The 24,704-nt window shown below is 38.6% G+C and overlaps 2 protein-coding genes across 3 annotated transcripts in view; one reads left to right on the forward strand and one right to left on the reverse strand.

Moving 5' to 3' along the window:
- CXADR (CXADR Ig-like cell adhesion molecule) overlaps positions 1-4,232 on the forward strand; it is a 95,733-nt gene extending 91,501 nt beyond the window's left edge. For both annotated transcript variants that reach the window (XM_070488724.1, XM_070488725.1), the window contains one exon: positions 3,865-4,232. In XM_070488724.1, the coding sequence (XP_070344825.1) occupies positions 3,865-3,906 (42 nt within the window). In that variant the 3' untranslated portion in view covers positions 3,907-4,232. The remainder of the gene's footprint in view (positions 1-3,864) is intronic.
- A 136-nt stretch (positions 4,233-4,368) lies between these two features.
- Positions 4,369-23,371, reverse strand: BTG3 (BTG anti-proliferation factor 3). Its single transcript, XM_044750746.2, has 5 exons — positions 23,200-23,371; positions 19,017-19,195; positions 14,691-14,828; positions 10,061-10,268; positions 4,369-5,058 (listed from the first exon to the last, which is right to left on the reverse strand). Exons 2-5 carry the CDS (start codon positions 19,187-19,189, stop codon positions 4,819-4,821), a joined length of 759 nt encoding a protein of 252 aa, XP_044606681.1. The 5' UTR covers positions 19,190-19,195; positions 23,200-23,371; the 3' UTR covers positions 4,369-4,818.
- Between the last annotated feature and the right edge of the window lie 1,333 nt (positions 23,372-24,704).

Raw genomic sequence — 24,704 nt, forward strand, 5'->3', positions numbered from 1 at the left:
TTTTTCTCATGAAGTTAACATTCTATTTTATATAACTGGGAACACTGGAGAAAAAGTATGTAATACTACCACTGTATTACGAGCATTTATTATTTTGGAGTATTTCCTTCTAGCACCATATGATCACCAAAAAAATTCTGTAACCACATTGCAATCATTTAATTTAGAAATGTAACAGATTGCCCACAAAACATACATGCAATTTGGTTATCAGTGATGTATAGTATCTGTATTTGATAAAAATAAATCTACTGAACTTGTCCTAAATTAAGTGCTTCTAGAAAAGTTTGTCTTTTTACCCATCCAGTTACAAAGTAATAACGCTCAGTATAAAAATCTGAAGACTGAAACGTACAATTTAGAAAAATAAATTTCTCTGTATCTGCACCACTTCCCCTGCCTCCGAGAACACTAACTACTGTTAACAGTTTGGTATTTATTTTTCCACACAATATTGGCACCATCCTAAATAACAACATCTTTCTTTCTGCACTTGCAATATTTCCCCAACTTGCAACATTTTATTCCATGTCATACTTACAAATTGATGTACTTTTTTGTGTGTGGCTACATGGTATTTTCCACAGTATTTTCTTGAATAGATGTTCAAATTTTAACTGTTTATCTATTGGTGGCTACTTGGGTTTTTGTTATTTTTGCCATTCACAAGAATTTTGCAATGATCATTTTACATAAATAATGGTCCTTTTATTTATGTAGATAAATTTCTAGAAGTACAGTTGCTTGATCAAAGGATATGCATATTTACATTTTTAATTTCCTTTCAAAAAGGCTATACTCCTTTAAACCTGTACTAACACTGTATGAAGAGTGACTGCTTCCCCACACAGTCACCAACACTGGGCATTTTAAACCTTATGATTGCCAAAATAAATCGGCTTTAATTACAAGTGAAGTTCATACATTTATCAGTTATGACACTAAAATCTGTGTACAGAAGTTATCCATTAAACCTCTAGCCTGGATAGAAATGCTTACCACCTATATTCCCTATAGATTTAATATATATATATATATATATTATACATACTAAAATATATTTTAAAAATGGTACTGTTTTTAAGCCAAGCTATGGATGTCTATATCATAGTACTTGGTATTTTCAAGTCATATAAAATTTAGGCAAGGCTCCCACAATTGTTAACTTATGGAAGTCATTTCTGTAGCAAGCTATTCCTTTTTTGAGGGTACAAACAATAACATTCAATACTTTTATTTGTGCTGATCATGTGTTTTAAGAAATAAACATCAAACCACCCTAATTGCAGTGGTGTATCTGCTACAAGTCCTAAGGGTGAATTTGCTTTTCATAAGGTTAGATGTGTTTCTATTCTGTTCCTTATGTTATCCTTTATATTATATGTGAAAGAACAAAGGAACCTGGATGGTACCTAATGCTATTCAATTGGGAGGCAGGGGATGCGTTCTGCAGTGAATCAAGTGTGCACATTTAAAATGGGAATTGCATGAGCCTTCTCTATAACTAGTGTGTGTGTGACAACTTCTCAGGATGAGCTGATGCCATAAAGCTCCATCTGTAATGCAGGGATACTATCGTGTTTCCCTTAGACCCTGAGCATTACTGCCTACCAACTGGAATACAAACTCCAGACAATAGATAAAAACAATGTATGCCATGTTAAATGACCAAATATTTGGTGACTAAGAAAAAAAAAGTTAAAGGCTGTGATAAACTTGGACTTTACTTATACCACTAATTTTCTGTATGCTCTCTCCCCTTGACCTATCATTGGTACAGTTTGCCTTGTCATCTCAATCCTCAGTTGACGGGGCTGTATTTTCTATTGCAATTTGACTTACAGTTCAAGCAAATGGCTATCTAGTTATTAGCCAGCCCCTTTTCAGAAAGATCTGAATAGTTTGTAAAAAAGAACTGTCAAGGCTTTATTAGTTGTTAGTCAATAGATACTTTAACGTCTTGTATTCTTCTTAACTTAATCTAATCTTTGCATCTGTTCCTTTTGTTCAAATCTTGGCTTGATACTGAATCTTCTCCCAAGTTTCAAGATTTGGTAGATTTTATAGGTAATGAACTGAACCAACACACATGGAGCATGAGCTTTACAAAGCCCAGCTTGGTTTTAAGTCAGGGTTTCTAGAATGTTGAACACTGTTAACTTCTCTGAGAGTCCTTGTCTAAACTGGGATAACAACAGTACCTACTGCAGGGGGTTATTATGAGGATTAAAGTTGTTGGCACATAGTAACAAAAATTTAAAAAACTTGTTAACTATTATCTGTAAAATGGACAGAATGGCTACCCTGGCAAGCTCAGTGCACATGATAGTGTTTGTAGACTTTTTTTCCTCTTCCCAATAATCAAATAAGAAATCACTTTAACAGTGATAGACAAGTAGAAGTCAACATAAATGTTTTATTATCTTAGCTTGAAATCATAGAAGTTTGCTGAAGTTAAATACTCTGAGATAAATATTACAATAAAAAAACAGAAATAAGCACTTTAGTATTGATGTAATAGAACTTACCAAAATAATTCTTTTTTAAAAAAAGTTCCATGTCCAAGTTTAACCTCTAAATTTAGAGCTTTGCAGTTATGCCTACAAATATAAAATAAAATGGAGAATTAAGACAAATTATCATCATTCGGTCTCAAACCACACCTGCTAGGAAGAGACTGATAAGGCTTTCAAGCTGAAATTACATGGCTACGTTCGTCTTCATTAGAGCAGGCCTGGAGTCATCTAAGGGAGACAGACTTAGAGATGTTACAACTTCTGGAGTCCTAATTACCATTAAAAAAGTTTGACTAACTCTTCTACCCTATGCTTACCAGACTGAATTTAAGACCAGCTGCTGAGAGATAGATGGTTTTATTTTATTAGGAATGGATTGGAAAAGCTATTTTGACAAGAGCTTTCTTTTGCTTTAAATAAATTTTGGAACAAGGTTGGGGGGTGGATAGTCAATAAAGGGCAAAATCTTCTACAGGTAGTACATCAAATATGCAGTCAACTTCAAAATTAGCGTCTTCTCCAAGGCACTCTGCCATTTAGTTGTCAGCACTAATGAATAAGAGATTTAGGAGATTTTATAGTAATCTAATGTGGAAAGAAAGGTCTGGTTACTAGGTCTGCGCCAAAAACACTTCCCTTCTTGACAGTGTGGCTCTCATGCTTCTGATTTTCCCAGCAAGCTTATAACTACAACATGAGCAGATTAATAGAACAAATGCTATCTGCTAACTTCATGATACAAATCCTTGAAACCTGCCACCTTTACAATTGCCCACAAATCTGCCATTATCACACAAAACTCTCTAGGACCCATGAGGGTAACAGCTAAAAAAATGTTCAAACTTAAATAAATAAAAGTAATCTCCCTTGTGATGCCAGTTACCCCTAGGAAAATATGCTCAAGTTTGAATAGGCACTCACTATATATTCCAGGAAAAGTAGGTATTATGCTTTAGAAATATGCTAAAAGTTGTATATGGCTTATCAAAGAATACGGTAACATTAAAATTAGGAAACTGTCTAGTTTAGAAATAAGTTTTATGTTGAGGTTGCAAATACTTTAAATTCCACATACTTTCAAACCTTTGAGCTATGTATCCTTATGAATGTACACTTTTCTGGTATTCTACACTTCAGTAGAATTTATCAGAAAAAACGACAGCAGGATTATTTAGGATAGCCAAGGCCATCCAATAATTTATTAGCAAATTGTGATTTTTCTGATAAGCCAAATAATTTAAGACTAGAAAACTAAAGATGTGGGTGATGAGAAGTACTGATCTTACTTTTTAAAAAATTTACTTTGAAAACAATCCAAATTCTTACATCTCTTTTTCTCTTTTTGTAGTTGAAGTACGCTTACAAGACTGACAGCGCTACAGTGGTATAAATACGAAGGACTTCTGAAGAATCTGAAGTACTGTACTATTTGGATTTATTTTACACCTTTAGGAAAGACGTGCTGAAAAACAGCACAAGGCAAGACATTAGAGCGGCTATAAGAACATTTCTGCTTTATGCAATAGCATTAGGCATATAAGTCAGACGTCATATCAAAATTAGTACAGGCCAGATTCTTAGTTAAGAAAATCCTATGTATAGTGACTTTGATGGTTGAAAGATGTTTTATTATATTTATATTTCCAATTAGCTACTACTAATAAATTTTAGACTTTTTATATGCATATTTTGGTACTTAGCCATTGGGGAAAGCATAGTTAATAAAAAGTTGATTTTTTAACAGAAAATTTAAATTCTTACATTGTTTTCTTCTTTGCTAAGTATTTCACATTGACGTGAGATACCTTTGCTCTTTCTCCCTTCTTTTTTATGCAGAGAACAGAAGCACACATTGTCATGCCTCAAACTACTTTTTATTTGCAACTACATGATTTCACGCAATTCTTCTAAACAACAATGACATAAAATAGATTTCCATGTGTATAAATAACTTACATACTCTCCATAAAGTAAATGCTTAAAGGTGCTAGAACAGATCGTCCACTCCTACAGTGTTCTTGTATCCAACAGAGTTGATGCACAATATATAAATACTCAAGTCCAGTATTAAAAACTCAGGCACTTGACTAACTTTAATAAAGTTTCTCAAACTATATCAATATATCTAAAGTGCATATATATTTTTTTAAGAAACATTATTCTCAATAACTTCTCTATAAAAATAAGTTTGATGGTTTGCCCCATCTAACTTTACTACAATGAGTATGAACTTGTAACTTTTAATATGCAGTCAGGCTTAGTCTACCTTCTCTCAACATGACACCAATAGAATCAAAAGCAGCTAGTGAGGTGCTAACATGTGAGGATTAATCCAGTGATTCCGGTCACAATGCATTCCAGGAGGAGGCACCCATGTTACTGGAATTGGGCGATACGGTTTATTCTTCCTTCCCTGATTTGGATAACCAAATGGAACAGGAGGAGGGTAGTGACTCTGATGGCCATTCCCTCGGTACATTCCTGGTTTTTTTCTGGGCAAAGGATGCCACATCGGAAGAGGCGGGAATATCAGTTCTGAAATCTGCATGGAAGAGAAAATAGTAAATTAATTCAAAAGGAAAAATTAGTCACTTGTTATGTAAAAACTAGGTGACCTTCCAGATTCCTCACTGAATAAAAACAAAACCACTCACCCAAAACCCTAAGAGCAGTTCTAAAAGGACATTCCTATGCTCAAGTCTAAATACATCTAACAGGTGATCAGTCCGTGTTTTCTGAATGAATGAAAATGAATAAACTTAACCACAGCACTCGAAAACAAGCAGAATTTTCTGGTTATTTCAACCAGAAAAGATCAAAACATAGAATGAATGGAAGCTTATAAGGACACATGTTTTAGACCAGTGGTTTCCACAGCTGTCTGATTAAATAAGGAGTCACCTAAGAAGCTCTTAAACAAAATGTTCATGCCCCAGCCTTGGTCTACTGAACAGCAACAAAACCTTAGGAATAGAGTTCAAGGTATGTTGACCACATTCTGCAGGTGATTCCCACAGAGCCGGTGGAGTGTTCTGGAACAACAGTCTTAGACCGCCCAATTAGTCAAGCGGGACATCAAATTTCCATTATCCAAAATATTCTCAGCAGTTTTGGACCTCTCTATTCAGAATGCCATACCCTGTGACTATGAGTTTCAGAATTCTCTGATTTCTGATCTGCTCTTCTTAGTACAGGTATTTTAAAATTTACATTCTGTCTAGCATTACATTCATATGATAGTAAATTCAAAAGGTACAAAACTGTATACAGTGAGAAGTCCCTCTTCTTTCTTTGATTACCACCAACTCAATTACCTTCTCAGAAGCAAATGACACTAATCATTTTTTTGTGTATACCTTTAGAGATATTCTATGCACATACTTATGTGTACATCTATATATGTACCTAAAAAAACACTCACGTACAATTTTGTATAGTGCTTTTTGAGCTAACATCTGTGCCAATCTTCCCACATTTTGTATGTGGGATGCTGCCACAGCATGGCTTGCCAAGTGGTGTGTAGTCACCACTGCACCCAGGATCCAAACCCACGAACCCCGGGCCACCAAAGTGGTGCGTGCAAACTTAACCACTATGCCACCGGGCTGGCCCCTGTATTTTTTGCACTTAATAAATACATTTCAGAGACATTCATATCAATACATAAAGAACTTTTTTGTTATTTTACAGCTAGACAGTAATGCAATAACTATGCCATAACTCAATTAACTGGTGTCGTACTGGCGAGACATCTGGACTGCTTTCAGTCTTTTACTATTAGAAAACAGCGCACGACAAACAAAACAAAACAATGCTGCAGTGAATGACCTCAGCATGGTTAATTCTTGATTATCTACAATAAGGGGAAAATAAGGAAAAATTTAGAGTTCAAATAATCAACCTATACTACAAATGAGCAGCAAAATGGCATAAAGTTTTCATTTCTTTCTACACTGAGGTGCACAATGATATGCTTTTAAAATTGTCCAGAAAACAGACAAAATTCTGGAGCTTACATTATCCTTTTCCAGTTAATTCTCACACCCCCCAGCAACCATTCTTCTGATTTCTACCACCAGACAGTTTTGTTTGTGAACTTCATATAAATAGAATCATCCAGCATGTATTCTTTCGTGCCTGGCAAAATTCTTTTACTCAATCAAATGTTTCTGAGGTCCCTCCATATTGTGTCTATCATTAGTTCTGTTTTTATTGCTGACTATTATTCTACTGTATGAGTACATAATCCCCACCCCCATTCACTGGTTAATGGACATCTGGGTTGTTTTCAGTTTTTTTTTTTTTAACTATCATGAAAAAAGCTGCTATAAACATTCTAATACAAGGCTTTGTAGATATTTGTTTTCTCTTGTTAAATACTTAGGAGTGGAACCATTGAGTAACAGAATAGATGCATATTTAACTTTCTAAGTGCCAAATAGTTTTCCAAAGTAGTTGTGTACCCTTTTACACTCCCACCTACTGTTTATGAATCCAGCTGCTTCACATCCAACATTTAGTGTTCTCAGACTTTTTAATTTTAGCCATTCTGGAAGAAGCAGTGTTTCACTGTGGTTTTAATTTGCACTTCCCTGATAACAAATGAGGTAGAACACCTTTTTTCATGTGCTTACTGGCCATTTATACAACTTCTTTTGTACAGTGTGTATTTACATCTTTTGCCCATTATTTTTTTTGAGGAAGGTTAGCCCTGAGCTAGCATTAACTACCAATCCTCCTCTTTTTGCTGAGGAAGATTGGCCCTGAGCTAACATTTGTGCCCACCTTTTTCTATTTTATATGTGGGATGCCTGCCACAGCACGGCTTGATAAGCAATGCATAGGCCAGCACCCAGGATCTGAACCTGTGAACTCTGGGCTGCTGAAGGAGTACACGAACTTAACCACTATGCTGGTCCCTTTTGCCCATTATTTTTAACTGGGTCATTTGTCCTTTATTATTATTTATAGGAGAGATTTTGAAAGTATATTCTGGAAACAAATTCTTTGATAGATATATGTATTCAGAATGTTTTGCCCCAATCTATGCTTTGCCCATTCATTTTCTTAATGGTTTCTTTTGATGAGAAAAGATTTTCGGTTTTGATGAAGTCAAATTTATCAAAGTTTTTTTTTTGGTCCTTGGAAAAAATCTTTGCCTATCCCTGAAAATAAAGATATTTACGTTTTCTTACAAAAGTGTCCAATCTTGAGTCTGTTCAACTTCAAACCCCACACTCTTTCCCATGTACCCAGGTGCCAACTGGGAAAAGGACTGAAGCCAAAACCTGAAACCCTCTTCCTTCTCTCTGGGCCTCCTGTGGTCTTATTCCTTTTGGACCTGACTTTCCTTGGGATCCATGTGAGGGGGTCAGGCAGAGCTGGCAGCAGGACCCATCCCAAATTAATTTTTTGTGTGTGGTGCCAGGTAGCAGTTAGGTTCTTTTCTTTTTTCTATATAGATTGTCTAATTGTTTCAGTACCAGTTCTTGAAGACTTTCCCTAGTGAGTTGCTTTGGCACTTCTATTAAAAAAAAAAAAAAGACTGTTATGTGTGCAGGTCTATTTGTAGACAGTTTTCCATTCCATTAATACATTTGTGTATGTTTAAACCGTTACCACATTGTCTTGATACAACATAATGGCTTTATATTAGTATGAAGCCTCCAACTTGATTCTCCTTTTTTAAACTTTTAGAATCAACTTTTAGAAAAAGGCTTTTGGAATTGTGATTGATATTGAATTGAAACTATAGGTCAATTTGGGAAGAAACGACATAATCTTTTCTTCTTAATTAGTGGAGAGTTATCTCTGGGTGTACATTTACAGAAAACACTCAGACCTCTCAGAGAACAAAGACCCTAAACTAGGAATTTTTTGTCCTTACTTAGATAATCCCTTTATTAAAGCTGTTGGCAATGCCAGGTTCAAATGAAAAAGTGAATCGGAAGAAAAGATTCAAGTGGGCCACCTGCACCAGCTTTCTGCAGAATGGCTTGTAATGGCCATGCTTCTCTGTCATGAAATGTTTTGTTAGTGAATATAATGTCAAGGAAAAATGTTTTATTTAAAAAGCACATAAAAGACACTTCAATGTCCATGCCTTTCTGTTATAATTTTATCCTAACAGTCTTTCAACATGGGAGAAAATAAATACAATTTAATTTAAAAAGAAAAACTAAAAATTAAAGGTCAATTTAATTGTAAAAAATCAGCAGGATTCAGTTCATTTGGGGACTTATAGTCTTGCTTTGTTGAGTAACAACAAATACAATTCTGAAATAAAATTGTCACATCTGAATAAATTCCAGGCAATTTAACAACAGGAATTTGCAGTAATATAATACATCATGCAGAGGAAAAAATGCCCAAAATATTTATGGCAAAGATCTTAAAAATGATCCCTGAAACACAAATATTATGTTTACTTACCTATACAGGGAATCTCTCGGGAAGAACACAAAAATAACTTGTAATGAAAACTTCCATGGAAGGACACAGGACTGGCAGTTGGGGGAAAGGGAAGGCTTGACACTTTATACTCTTTTACACTGTTTGAAGTTGTTTTTTAAAGCAAGTGTATATGTTATCTTATAATAATGCACATATACATATATCCCTAAAAATATGGTAGACTTCCTCCCAAGCCTAGGAAGGATAACTCAAAAACTAAAAAAAAAAAAAATGAGAAATGAAAAATTAGGTTATAGTGAAAGGATGTTCATTATATAAATATATGCTGAACTTAAAGGTTTAGTTTCTCATACTCAAAACTCTGATTTCTTACTCATTAAGATCTAAATTCTCATTTTAGTCAAAATCCAACCCTACCATAAATCTAGTATCTTTTGTTATGTCTAATTAAGGCCAAATTAATAAAAACAGGTATATTTTTAAATATACTCAAATTAAGAAAAAGTACATATGCAGAATAAGGCTCAACTCTAAAAGATTTCTTTAAAATTTTTAACTTTAAAATATATATATATATAGTATATTAAGTGTTCTTTGGTATGTGGAATATAAATAAATACGTGAATGAATCTGTAAGTGCATGCATGGTACCAATATGACTCTTCAACTATGAAAGCAAAGGAGATATTGTTTTGGCTTGAATAAAAAATTAACTGAAATAGAATTTAGCGAGCTTTCCCTTTAATTATGGAAAGGGAGAAGAACAAGACAGTTAAACTGAAAGGTACGAATTGCAAGTGTTAAAGACTACAAAAAAATGAGTGGCTATTTTTGAATACAACAAGAATTTTTAAAACATCAGGTAAGTTTTATTACCATAATTTTTTTTCTATTCTTTGCCACACTTTTTGAAATTATGTTTACCCTACTTATTAAGTAGTAAAGCAGATCTTGATAAAGTGACTCAGGGTGCGTATTTCCATCTGAGAGGAGCAGCTTCCTGTTAGTGAAAGGCAAGAACTGTGATCCAGAATCTCAAATCAGAAACCTCGGGCAATGTGAGCAGGACTACCTGGAATGACCGGGCAATGCTGCTCGTGACCTTCAATACAGAGCTATTTCACAGTTACCTGGTAAACGGGGCTTGGGGTTGCAGTCACTGAGCTGGGTTTCACTTCTACTTCCTTACTTGTTTCTTCATCTGAAGAGGAGGATCCTGAATGATAATCAGAGGTAACCTTATCAAGGGCTCTGGTAACCTTCTTAGAGATCTCATCCTTGTTCTCATCCTCATTTTCAAAGCTGGCAACAATGAATGCATTGTTTTTCTCTCCATACCTAAAAAAACAAGAACAAAAACTTAGAAACTCTGAAGTCACATCAACAAACAAAAAATGTCCATAAAAACAATTAAACAGGTCTAGACATGCCATCAGGCCAAGACAAAGAAGGAACTCTCCCAGAACTTGACCCTACATATACAGTATTCTAAGCCAGCTCCATGCTAACAGGCAGGCCACAGTTTTCTACTTCTGGTCTACTTAAGTACAAATAAAACTGACCCTATTCTTTTTCTCAATTTTCTTTTCTACTGCCTCCTAACAAAAATAGTTGTTTAAAACATCAAAGAGAAATTCACTGCTTTAATTACATTTTTTTATGTACCAATGAAACTGGCCATGCAGTAAAATTTTCTAAGGTATTTTTAACTGAACCTTGTAATACAGATTCTGGTATTCAAGTCACAAATCAACTAGATCTTTCCTATGAGATTTACTTTTACCACGATTAAATTTAAAAGGGGGCTGTGTTTCCTATAACTACCCTGACAAAAAGGAGAATTGAGGCAACTGTTGAAGTTAAAGGAAAAAAAAACTACTGTTGAGGAAAATAAGGATTTTCTTGAATTATACTGCTTACCTCACAGAGATTCCTAGGATAACTGATCACCTCTCATGTTAATTTCTTTAAAAAAGCAAAATGAACAAGCCTTTTTATCCTTTCAAGACATTTTTAAAGCCAAGAACTAAGTGTCAGAATATGTAACTTTGGCTGTTGGTTACTACAAAAAAGGCAAATAAATTTTGCAATGAGGGAAAATAGCTTAATGAAAAGGAGAAACCCACAAATCTACTTAAATAGATTGCACAACATACAACACTATGAAACAATTTCTAGCAAGCGTTAGGAGAAAGGAAATGAGTCGTTAAGCAGTTCTTACACAACATGTAATTAAAGTTAGAAAGACAAAGATTTTAAGCTTAAAAAACATAAAAACAACTTCAATAGAAAAGTAGGGTTAACTATAATTGACAATGATGTCAGTTAACTTCATTTCAAGATAACTTGTCTCAGATTACTTCTGAATCAGGAAGATATCTACAATAAAGTAAAAGGCCTAAATGCAATAAAGCCTTTGACAGTTTATATGGAGATCAAGTAGTCTCACAGATGAGCTCTATTTCTTTATATAGCTGTGCTGTCTTCCATTCTCATAGGCTGAATGGGGCCATAAATGCTACCTAAATACAGTGCCTAACTCCCTTTCCTATTCTTTTTCAGTTTACTCATAAAAGGAGTTGCTACCTGATGGCAGAAAGACCACTCGTCACTAGCTCTGACCAGGGGCCAGTCACTTAATTTCTTCAGGCCTCGGTTTTCCATCTGCTGGGTGGGGAAGATGGAACCAGCTGGATACTGGTTGGTCTTCAGCCGGTGATTCTTCTTAGTATAAGATGTCTGAACAGTTGGGTGAGTTCCTCACAGCACAGAATTCACGTACTATAATTTAAAGTTTACTTTGCATAGGGTTTTAGCAATGGAAATTTACCCCTCTGTCCTCTCCAGGGTTTAAAGACTCAACAATTTTGATACAAACAAAGGTTAACTCATATGTTAATGCAAACAATATTAATAATGGGCTTAGGCCTCCCTTCAGTTTTGCACATTCTTGGAGTCAAAAGCCAAGCAAAACAGAAAGGCAGGAAATTTGAGAAAAATCCCTGCCTTTGTAGAAACAGAAACCTAATCAAGGGCAGACATCTAATGATTGAAGGATCAGCTTTATTAACTCAGGTATCTTTCTTTGACACGAAAGTTCAACATCATTCCCTTTGTAGTATTTTGATATGAGGGTTCTGTTCATGATAAGTGAAATTGTTTACTCTATTACTGTAACATCAGAATGTAATTAATTCCTCAGAATTAGTAATGGTCAACTTTTAAACTTTCCATATTTTCAATGACACACAGCTAAAACGTTAAGGCCAATTTAGTTAATTCAAAACAAATCAATAATATTTACATCTACTCTTTAATCAGGAAAAGAATTATAGATAGAAATTACAAGAAGAAAAAAAAGGTGTTGAATATGTTGAGTAGAAAATAAAGCGCTGCCAGCTTTCTCAGGCTTTTTCCTTATAGGAAAGATCTGTTATCTGTTCTGTATCCTCTTAAATATTTCACTAAGAGATAACCTTTCTAACTATATAACATTCTGCATCCTTCCAATATTTTATCCTGATGAAATAACTCAGACTATGAAGAATGTTCTTTGAGTGCATTTCAGTTTTTTTTCCATAACCTTAGTCTCTAGTATACCAATGAGTTATTATTTTTAATGACTCATTTATTCAATTATGTAACTACTAGATCAGCTTTGTTTTAATTTTCAGAATATTTATCTTTCCAGTTTTGGTCCAAAAGTACTAATCAGTATCTCAATCTCCTATATTAACTTATAGCAATCACCTTCATTCGATTGCTTAACATGTCTTTCTTTGTGGGGTTATCACTGAATGAACACCCCACATTCTGAAGATTTCTATTAGCTGTGAAAAAATATCACATCAAAGCCAAATTTTGCCAAAATTTTAATCATATATAAAACAATTAGAAGGCTACTGAATGCAAACATTTTCGTATATTAACAAGGTAAAAGCACAATAATTTTTCATTATCTGGCATTATCAAGTAATGCAGCATCCACTTAAGTAGAATGTCCACATAACTAATGCTTTATTTTCAGGTGCCCAGATTTAGTTTAAGCATTTCAAATAAATATGTCCAAAATGTTTATACAATTACCTGACTTCTTAAACATCCTTGGACATAGAAATTTTTTCCTAATGATTTAAGATCACTGTATTGAATATTCATTATTTGACTGTGTGATAATACATTTGTGCCAACCCTTTTTTGCTCCTGCCTTTATGTCAGGCTATATGATATTTTTTTTGGTAGCATCACGACTATTATGAACAACTCCCTTTCAACTGCTGCTTAGAATTTTTTATGGGTAGAAAAACTACACAACTTCAAGAACTGTGTGTTAAATAAGATCTAAGTATAGGCCTAATAAAAAAAATAAGCAATTCAATATGGTAACTTTGTGATAGCTATTTCTTGCATACTGAGGTCTTCTGCAGGGGTTCACTGGCTGACATCTACAAAGTCTAACCCCGGCCTAAGGTGAGTCCTCAGTTAGTCTCAGAATCTAAAAGTGTTTGACCTTCTTTGATCAAAATCTGGATGTCTTGCTCTTCCTTTTTCTAACTGAGAAAGAAGTGCTGGAGAATCTACTGCCTACACCCGGTTTCCCAAAGCAATAAGCTTACACCAGCAGCTTATACCAAGCAGCTCCAGGGTGGTCCAGAAAAATTCAGTGGGTGAATAACAACGTATTTTGGGCATGACATGTCTTCACCTCCATTTTCATTGTTGGAGATCAGGTCAAAGGCTATGACCACCTTTGGACGTACTAGGGTTGCATCAAAAAGCACTCATGCTACAGTCAACAGGGGAATTGTACCTCAATACCACACAGAAAGATCTTAAAGGAAGAGCTGTAGGAAATCACCCACAAGGGGTTTCATGCATCTGTTCATCCTGTTCCTCCTGCCTGAAGATGTCCTTCCCGCCTTGTCGTCTAGTTAAGTGCAACTCATCCTTCCCCATCAGCTCAAGTATCACCTAGTAAGTCTTTCCTGACTCCTGGCAGAGGCAGTAACTCTCTCCTTTGTGCCACCAGCCACTGCATTTTGTACATAGTTCTATTATAGCACAAATCACACTCTGTTGTAATCTGCTTATTCCTTCTTCTCCCTTATTACACTTTGAACTATCCAAAAGCAGAATGTTGCTTTCATTTTTTAAAACCTCACACCTAAGAGGCCTGGTCCACAATGAATGTTTTTCAGAATGAATGGAGTTCAATGGGCACCATATGCAACCCTCGCTTTTTACAAAGCTGCTCATTAGGAGACGAGAAATAATTTCCACTATGAAAACAAAACCATGAAAATATCACTCAGTCTCTTAAAAACCAAAAAGGGGGATGGAGGCAAGAGCAGAAACAAACAGCAATAGAAACCAAACAAAAGTTATTATCCAGAATTGTTTGGGATTAGTTTATTTCCTCATTTGCAAAGGGGAATGACAAGTGCACCGCCAATGAAAGAAGACAATAATTGACCTACAGGAATCTATGCGTCTACACTCTACTTCTTGGTCTACAATAAACTTCTTGGCAAAACTCTGGAAAAACCCTGCCCAATCAGTTTTTGAGTTTCTTTAGAAGGAAAAGAGGAATGTAACTAGTCCTTCACTATCACCTCCAGAAGAGCATTTTACAAAATTCACATCTGAGAAAGTCAACCAGCTCCTGGCCATAAGGATACACAGGCAGGAAGTACCTGAGAGAATCTCCTAAGATCAGTTCCAGCATGGTAATCAGTTCAGCCGCTAAACTCAAGAACTCACCGACAGCACACCTCACACGGATCCACCCACAGAGTGAGCTCCTTTGGCAAGCCCAGGTCGCTGTACAAGATGCAGCTGTTCTCACAAGCCTTCAGGACATCAGGATCGACTCTTTGAAATTTATTAACACGAATGCATCTATAACAAAGTGGAGTAATGTTAATAGTTTTAATTGACTCAGTCAAAAACTTCATTACATGTATTTGCCAATGTTAATTAAAAAAATAACCTGGCCGAGAACCCAGAAGCACATCTATCCTGAACAGATAATAAATGTATCCTAAATAGGTAAGAAATGATAATTAATGTAAACTAAAGGCAAAGAGGCAGCATCAACAAGACTACTCAGTCTGGTGGAAAGACGAGGGCATCTGTGTGAGCAGAAGGAAATCATGAGAACTGCCTCTACCTCATTTTACCCAGAAACTACTCACCCTCACATGTACATAAAACGAGCAAGGAGTATGAAAGTTGCGTGAAATTACTAAAGGCTCTGAAGGTAAAAGTTCTAATAGGCCAAGTTCCTATATGATAAAATCTTCAACTAACAAAAGGCCTCAACTAAAGTTTCAAATAATACTAGAAAATTCTTGTGACAAGTTTTGATCTGTCATTACCTTTCTTATACATCCCAGATAATAAAATAAACCTTAAGCAGGGTGTCTTTTGCCTTACTTATAATTGTTCTATAAATACAGAAATTAGTCAAGGTCATAAAACCATTCATATCACATACTTAAGATTAAAATATAATCCAGAAGTGTTACTACCTTATTGAACTTGTTACCCAATGGTTTTCTTTTTAAATAGTTGTGAAAATAAGTGAAAACAATCTGTGAACCAATAGATCCTCTCCTCCATTTTTTTAACCTAAGAAAGACATCTATGTAACAGAATGCTCAAAAATGTCTCCTAGTATGAATATAAAAATACACGTTAAAATAAGCATTCTGCTCACTCAGAGAAATGGTAGCTACAATTAAAGAATTTACCGCCTACAACTAAGAAATCAATCAAGAGAACTCAGGTTTGAGTACCAGTCCTAGTGCTTATTTATTGGATGAATTTAAATTAAGTCATTTCACTTCTTCCTTAGAGCCAAAGCTCTAAAGTATGGAAAATACAAGTTAACTGACAAATAGTAATTATACCATTAAATACAATGACATCAATAGAATAATGTGTTAAAGTTTTTTAAACTTAAATTATTTTATTAGTTGATTTCAATTTTCATTCAAAACAGGGAAAAAGTTCTATTTAGGTGACACCTAATACATGTTTTTAAATAACTCTTTTTCAATTTTTACTCTGCAACGGACAGTTACCTAAATGCTTTGCATGTATTAACTCTTTTAATTTTCACAATTATCTTGTAAGTTAAATACTACTTTCCCCACTTTAAGAAAGAAAGGAGGCAGAGAAAATCTGAGTAACTTGCCCAACATCATAGAGCTAGAAAGTGGTAAATCCAGGGTTCAAATCCAGACCAGACTCCAAATTTCATTTATTTTTTTGAGGCAGATTAGCCCTGAGCTAACGTCCCCACCTACCTTCCTCTATTTTATATGTGGGACACCTGCCACAGCATGGCTTGCTAAGCATTGCATAGGTCCATGCCCGGGATGCCAACCGGCAACTCCAGGCCTCCAAAGTGGAGCGCACTAACTTAACGGCTACACCACAGGGCCGGCCCCCAAAGTACATTTTATTAAACAATACCCGATTCTGTCTGTACCTATCTTAACATCATCATTAACAATTCAGCAAATTCAGAGTGAAAAAGTTATTTTATAGCATGTAAGATGCTGTTTGTTCCTTTCAATAAGATAGTCCTAGGGGCCGGCCCAGTGGCGCAGTGGTTAACTGCGTACCTTCCACTTCGGTGGCCCGGGGTTCACCGCTTCGGATCCCTGGTGTGGACATGGCACCGCTTGGCACGCCATACTCTGGTAGGCGTCCCACTTATAAGCAGAGGAACATGGGCATGGATGTTAGCTCAGGGCCAGTATTCCTCAGAAAAAAGAGGAGGATTGGCAGCAGTTAGCTCAGGGCTAACCTTCCTCAAAATAAAAAAAAAAACTCCTGTATTACAGATTCTAATGTTGTGTAGGTTGACTGAAAAGTCCCACGTGCCCCAGGATCAAAAGCAGTTAAGGGTAAGGAGATAGATCTTACATGTATGTTTTGATTATCTACAATGAGTGGGATATAGGCTCTAAGCTTAAAAAATGTATATGTAGATACAGATGCTTAAATAGAGACTGATTCAACAAAATTTGTGTATTTTTATGCCGCTTTTTCACTCTACATATTGTGACTACTTATCCATTAACAACCCTTCAAAAACAACATTTTAAGAGTTGCATAAAAATAATCTATCATTTACTTAATGTTGACAATTTGGTTCTTTCCAATGTTTTACAATTATACAGTGTAAGAAACATCCATATGCATACATATTTGTCTGTATTTGATTATGTTTCTAGAATAGATTTTTAGAAGACTTACTATTCAAAGTATGAATATTTTTACAGATTCCCATAATAGTGCCAAATTGCCCTCCATAGGCATCTTATTTGTATATACTGCAGAGAAATAATTTTAATTTATAAACACTTCAGAAGAAAAAGAACACTTCCAACCTAACCTTTGGAATTAATATTCTACTAACTCTGATTAATCCTATATTCTCTTCATTTTTACAATAGTAACAACCCACCATTAAGTCTAATAGTTTTCTACTTCAAAGACAGCTTCAAAATGACTCAATAATGATACTTCTGATCACATGCCAATTTAATCCTGTTTGGCTAACTTTTGTTCCTCAAGTTTTTAGAATTAATGGAAATGAAATTGTACACTGTCTGACCTTTAAGTATTTACTTGACAGTGTCTCCTTTTTCAGTAATAGTACAGTAGCTTGGCACTTCCAAAAGCCTTTGTCCAATGTCAATTACATCAGTGTAAAAGGCCTCAAGAGCGCTAACTCACAAAAGCTGTTCACTCCATCAGAAATGAAGACATACAAGAAAAAATTTAAAAAGTCAAGTAAGAAGATAAAAAATAGTAACTTGAGTCCGCTTTGTACAGAACATCTACATTTCTACTTTAATTCACCACATTTTCCAATTAACTAGGGAACCTCTTTGGATAAAAATGAAGGAGAAAATACATCAATCACTTTGATTCTTTTCTTTTTAATACCCACACATGCTCACCTGGCTTTTAGCAAATGAGAAATAAACAAATCATATTTTCACCTCCCTTGTAGACTCCTTGAATAGTCTTGCCCTTGCCAGAGCTCAGTGCCGGAAAGGAAGTCCTTTTACATCAAAGTACATAAGTGCTGTTTTGTGGAGGACACATTGCGGGCAGCAATATGCATAAATAAAAGAATTTCTGTAGTCTGATAGCCACAACTATTCCACTTTTATTTTTTGTGGCTAAATCCACAAATGGGCAGGGTTTGACAGATGAGTTTAGCAGAACATTCTCAACCCAGGATCCCAAGTGGTCATATAAATACTAGGGAGCGAGCATGCCAGGACATGTTCTACAGGAGCCTGTTCTTCTTTAAGCTGTAAATGTAACTTATAAACCAGAGTGCAGAAAACAGCTGCAATGGAGAATTACTTTCCCTCTCAGAGCCAAGGCAGTTGTTGCACTGTGGTATACAGAAAGCCCCTAAGAATTTAAGGTCAGTTAGACCTGACTTCAAATTCCAGAGCTAATATTTACCAATTGTGGATCACAGGTAACTTATCTTCACTGATAGAATAATTATACTGGCTTTTACCATAAAGAATTATACACAGTACAAATGAAATTATTCCTGTGTCAAGAACATACTGGGTGTCTAATAATCTTAGTTCCTGTTTGCTATAAAACTTTTATTTTTTCAAAAAATATGTAACATGTAATTTACTTTTAGATACAAGGAGACTCATTTTAGTCAACTCCTACCATGCCCACTTACGGGCAATAGTTTTAGAGGTCCTCAAGAATTGTGAAAACCCCCAAGTACCTGTGATACATGGAGAAATGCACTCAAGTCAGAAGCCAAACTATCATTACAAGACAACTAACTCCTAGAAGCCTACAGTATTGGCCTCCCAAGTCCACACAGTGGGACTCCAACAACAAATACTTGTAGTCTAAAGTGACTAAGGAAAAAATACTGGGACACTCCAGAGAGTTCTGTATTGTGCAGATAAACGGTGATAGGCAGGGACTGGGCACACTTCAGTCCTCTGGCCTTGCACTCATTTCAGGAGTTGACCAGCCTTTTCACTTAGTCCACTCCAGCTGTCCAATCTAATCCTTTACCTGTAGGCCTGTCCTTTTGATGGCTTTTCTGGATACCAGTGATTTTTGTATTTTTCTTGAAGTATTAGAGTCAATTTCTCAGCAAACCTCTCAACTGCCTCTTTTTTCAACTTATCATGTTTTCGAACTAGCCTTGTGAAAAAGAAGACAACAGCAGCAATTTCGTTCTTCATCGTTCCCTGCAAAAACAAGAGAGTCTTTCTCAAAAAAACAAAATATAAAAACTGGACAATAAAGCTCTGCAAAACATCTCTCCTTTAGAGTTCTCCTTCCTCCTTCCAATTTTATCTTGTGTTTCACTGGCTCATATCTGGAGTAGGGAACAAACAAGCATTAATTTATGCCATAAAGACCTTATTATAAAGTACATTTAGGAATCTTAACACTCAGCTTTGTGAAGAAGTTCAGTCAAGAGAGCACACCAAATTGTTGCTGCTGGCTAAAATAAAATTAGAGATATTACTCAAAGAGAAGCACTACAATGACACTAGTATAAAGGTTTTACTAAATGTGTCAATATTTAACTACAATAATTTAAGTTTAAAATTCTGTAAAATAATTTGAACTTTAAAACATAAAAAGTCCACCTTAAAACCCAGTATTGTAGAGCCATTATAGAAAATAGTTTGGCAGTTCCTAAAAAAGTGAGACATAGTTATCATACGACCCAGCATTTCTACTCCTATTTACCCGAGAGAATGAAAATATATGTCCACACAAACACTTGTACACAAAGGTCCATAGCAGCATTATTCATAATAGCCCCAAACTGGAAAGAACCCAAACATCTATCAACTGATGAGTGGACCATAAAGTGTAGTAATATACAGGTTTCCCCCACTATCCGAAGGTTGGCTTTATGCCACTTCACTTTTACAGAAAACCTAAAATAGTACCTGGCTTTGCTAACCAAAAGAAATCTAAGGTGTATTTTCACTTTTAGGAAAAAAAGGCAAAAACCAAAAATGGTGTTCAGCGTTTGTTTTACTGCAAGTCACTACAGAGGCTAAGTGGTCATGCACACAGTCGTATTTCAAGCCTTTCACATCAGCCACAGCAAACAACAAACTTCGACCTTCTCAACCTTCGACATCGAGACAGGCAGACACAGAAGGTGGTAGATGTTAGTGGCCTGCCTGCCCTGATAGATTCAGTTGACCAAGAGAGGTTAATACACAACCCTCTTTTTCTCTCTCCTACACCCATCTCCTCTACTTCCCACCACCACAACCAAATGACTCAGCCTAACACACCACCACCACCCCCCTCAGCCCTCCAATGTACTTACATTATTTCTACTTTATGAAGGCTGTGTATTTATCATATAATTCCTCCTTTTACTATGTTAGTGCTCTCTTAGATTTTATGTGTTATTTGGTATGATTTGGTAGGTTATTTTTAGGTCTGAGATGCTCGAAAATTATTCCCACATAAATTAATGGTAATTGCTTTTTCACTTTATGCCATTTTGGCTTCCAAAAGGTTTCACAAGAACACTACTTTTGGATAGCAGGGGAAACTTGTACGTGCAGTGGAATATTATTCAGCAACAAAAAGGAATGAAGTATTGATAAACACTACAACATGGGTGACCCTTCAATATATTATGCCAGGGAAAAGAATTAGTCACAAAAGACCAAATACCGTATGATTCCATTTATATGACACGTCCAAAGAGGCAAATCTATATAGACAAAAAGTAGATTAGTGGTCTAGGAGGAACGGGGAGAAAGGAGGAGTGATGTCAATGAGTATAGGGTTTCCTTTTTGTGTGATGAAAACATCCCCAAATTGACTATGGTGATGCTTATACAACTCTATGAATACACTTAAACCAGTGAACTGTACATTTTAAATGTGTGAATTGCAGAGTATGTGAATTATATTTTAACAAAGCTGCTATACATGAAGAAAAAATACAGCATTAAGTGTCTGTAAGCATTCTTTCAGGAACAGAGATACATTTACCTAAAAGATATGGCAAAAAACAGTGGCTCTATCAAACAATATTTAAAAGAGTGGAAATTCAGGGTCATCCACAGAAAATCAAACTAAAAGAAATAATCAGAGATTTAGCTGCATTCTGGAATTGCCTCAAGAAGAACTCTTTTTAAATGGCAGATCTCATTTATCATTGATTAATCCATAAAGGCAAAATCTTGTCCTGGGATTGTTTCAATGTATATTCCGTCTTTACTGGATGAGCTCATTCACTTGGCTGCTGTAAGTAACTTGGAGTTATTCACATGCTGCATTTACTAAGCAACATCACCTTTTTTGGAGCCAATTAAAGACACACAGCCTCTGCTATGTTCAGTATAAAAATGGACTAACCTATCTGATAGTTTGTTTTCTCACACATTCAAAAAATAAAGCTGATTTGGTTAGCTTCATTTTTCTTTCCTCAAACCTGCTCTGAAAGTCTCTCTTCATAATACGATTCTTTTACTCCCGGTGCAAATTCAAACAAGGCATCTCACTGTGAAACAAATTCCACTTAGTTATCTGAGAGGTGTGCTGGCAGCCACAGCTACCCTGAGCCTGGATGGGAAGACACCCAAAGCTTCATCCTGGAACCCTAGAATGCCAAATCCACCTTCTACAGCCAGCTCCCAGGCACCACGGACTGGGCAGCCCCAGATCTCCACAACCGCTCTGCAGCTTCCTCCTGAAAAACCGTGAGTCCTTTCCACTTTATGAAGCTACATTCATATTCCACTACGTTCTAAGTTATGACGCAAAAGAAAACCCACTGCAATTTAATATATGGTTTGGGATGAAAGTTGCTGATGAAACTACATCAACCTCCACCCCACCAAAGAAAAGAAGGAACCACACTAAAGAAACGTCCTGAATCCTTAACTAGATCATTCTCATTCATTAAATTTGCCAACTAGGATCTACAGATCTGAGTTTTGGGTTTGGTTTGCCTTTTTCCCCCCCCTCTGTTTCTTATCAAAAAACAAAAGGAAGAAAGGAAGGAAAGAACCACTTAGTGGTTGCTTTTGGTTGTAACACAGATGAGTCATACGCAATTACTTTTCGTTTGTTTGTATGCAGGAATGACGCCTGAATAGCTGAAAAACGAACCCGCCCCCACCAGTCAGTATTCTAGGAGTACCAAAAGGTGGAAGAGGGAGAGCTCTAAAGTCAGGAAGGGAGAAACAGAAACAAGCAGGGCCACTAGGACCTTCGGCGCCTAGAGTGAGTGGCCGCGATCCCTCCACCCACGCTTGGAGCGAAAAGCTCCCATTTTAAACATCGCACGGTGACGTCATCGTGGGACGTCGTCACCGCGGCAGCAGCTCCTTAAGTTCTACTTTGTTCCACCGGCTCCTCGCTCCCGGCGGCGGCGGGCATAAACCCAGAGAACCAAGCCCTGCCTTCCAGGAGTTGCTCACTTTGTACTTTTCCCTGCCTTGTCACGAAAAACTGATCGCGATCGTTTCTAGAAACAAGTATTTCTCTTGCTGGACGGTCCCAAGGTTGAGGGCGCGGGGATCCCGGCGGCGGGACAAAGCGGGACGAGGCGGTGGGAGGGGGCGCTACCCGGGCGCCCCGGGAGCCGGACTTCTGAAGCCACCAAACCCGCTGCTAAGCACTCCCGCTGGGGTTCGGAGGGCGCTCGATGGGCACCAAACATCTCCCCCCTCTGGAAGGAACCGCCTGGAAGCGCGTCCAACTTCGGCAACCGCGGGCTTCCCCGCGGCAGGGGAGGGCCGAGCCCAGCCCCTCCTCCCCGCCGCCGCGCTGGGGGCGCCTTCCCGGCCGCCCCGCGGCCGCCGCCCCCGCGCAGGCGCCGGGGGCCCGGGTTCGAGGCTGCGGGCTCCCCTCGGGCAGCGAGCCGCTCCCGGCTCCACAAACCGCTCGGCCGCCGCCGGGCCGGCGACCACCCCGGGACTGAAGGTAACGCGCCGCGGAAACGTGGCAGGAGCCTCGAGGCGGCGGCGCTCCGTCCCGCTCCCGCCGGGGGTCCCGCGGCAGCCCTCGCCGGCCGCCCCCGACCCCCTGCCTCCCTGCGCGCCGAGCCGGAGCCCAGGCAGCCGGCTCGATCCGCACTGCTCCCCGGGCCCCGCGCGCCGCCCGCCCGCGAGCCCTCGACGTGGTCGCAGGGCCGCCGAACCCCCTCCCGCCGCTGCCCTCAGCCCCGCCATGTCCGCCTACCCCCGCCCGCTCTCCTCACCACAGCCGCCGCCGCCGCTCGGGGGCTGCAGATCGGGCGGCCCCGACCGTCTCCGAGGCGGGAACCGAGGGCGCCGCCTCAGCGGGCCGGCACTGGGCAGCAGGGAGCGCGGCGAGTCTCGTCCGACGCGTGCGGCTCCCGCGTCGTCGGACGGCTGAGCGCGCGCTGAGAGGGCGGGCGGGCGGGCGGGCGCGCGCGAGCGAAGGCGGCCTTGAGGCGGCGCGCGGGGGGCTCGCGGCCCGGAAGAGGGGAGGGGCGATGACCCGGGAAAGCGTTGGCGCCGCGCGGGACCGGCTCGCGCGCCTGGGGGGAGGAGCCGTGGGCGGGGCTTCGCCGAGAGCCCGCCCCCGAGACCCGCGCCGCGCCGGGCGAGCAACATCCTCCGCCCCGCCCCGCGCCGGGCGCAGACCCCCTAGTCCGACAGTGACGCCCGCGGCGCCGCGGGCCGCCCTCCCCCGGAAAGACCCGCGCGGAGGGCTGAGCTGACTCCTGGTGCGCGCTCCAGCTGCTGCGGCGCATTCGGGGGTCGCGCTGGCCGCGTCCCCTCGGCTGCCTGGGCCTCTGCTTTTCCTTCTGATCTCTCCCGGCTGCTCTGTTCCGTGACACCCTCGGGCCCGGAGGGCGAGTTCTAGACCCAGCTGTGTGGAGCTCTGGTTCTCTAGACCCGGGGCTTCGGGGCGACACGGACCGGACGGAAGGGAGACTTGGCGTGTATGGACTGATCCACGTCCTTCTTGCTGTAGTAACTGCAGCCGCGTCAACTGTGCAGCCGCCCTGTTAAATTTTAGGTTGTTTTGAACTCCTCCTTGGTCCCTTCCCTGGCGGGGCTGGTGGCTCCCTCAGAGCGGGGATTGCCTCCTGTTGACCGAGGTGTCCCAGCCTGGCCCTGAGCACAGTGGCTTGCACAAAGGGGCGGCTCCAGGGATGTTGGCCGAATGAATGAAACCTTGCGAGTCCGGGCTTTCTATTTCGGAGACGCTTCTAGTGAAGATGCAAAGCTTAATCTTTGAGCAAATACCAATGTGGAAAAGGTGCATTAACTTTCTGAAGGAAAGGAGCAACATCTTTTCCAGCCTTTTGTGTTGCATTGGTACCATGGTATTAGTTTTGTGAAAGCAGTTTAATACATCAAACAGGCCAGAAAAATGCAAGATATTTCTACTTTTTAAAAATTATTAGAAGAGAGAGTTTTCATTCTTTCTGACTAAAACACGTTGTAAATTACTCAAGAACTGATTGTTCAAGTTCCAGAAGTTACAGATTGACCAGATTCCTCACGGCCCACTAGGCCTGGGTGCAGGTTTTCAGCCCAGTTTTATGAATATTTTGAATTTTTATTACTGATGTTAGTGATTATAGCCTATTAGCAATTCAAAAGGATCATTTTTTTTAGCAGTAATTAGTATGCAATCCCAAAACCAGTACAATAAACTTTATTTGTAAAAAAAATTCCACTCTTCTATCTAGGGTTATGTACTGGTCAATTTAAAGAGGATATGGATATT

This window comes from Equus asinus, chromosome 18 (genome assembly GCF_041296235.1).
Source record: "Equus asinus isolate D_3611 breed Donkey chromosome 18, EquAss-T2T_v2, whole genome shotgun sequence".
NCBI classification, from domain to species: Eukaryota; Metazoa; Chordata; class Mammalia; order Perissodactyla; family Equidae; genus Equus; species Equus asinus.

Bases quoted from the DNA above. Each gene is read 5' to 3' on its own strand.
- BTG3 (XM_044750746.2), bottom strand. From the start codon at position 19,189: ATGAAGAACGAAATTGCTGCTGTTGTCTTCTTTTTCACAAGGCTAGTT. The intron at 10,269-14,690 runs GTGAGTTCTTGA...TTGTTTTTTTAG, and splicing joins CCGTGTGAGGTGTGCTGTCG to GTATGGAGAGAAAAACAATG. The intron at 5,059-10,060 runs GTAACTGTGAAA...TCTTCCATGCAG, and splicing joins CCCCAAGCCCCGTTTACCAG to ATTTCAGAACTGATATTCCC.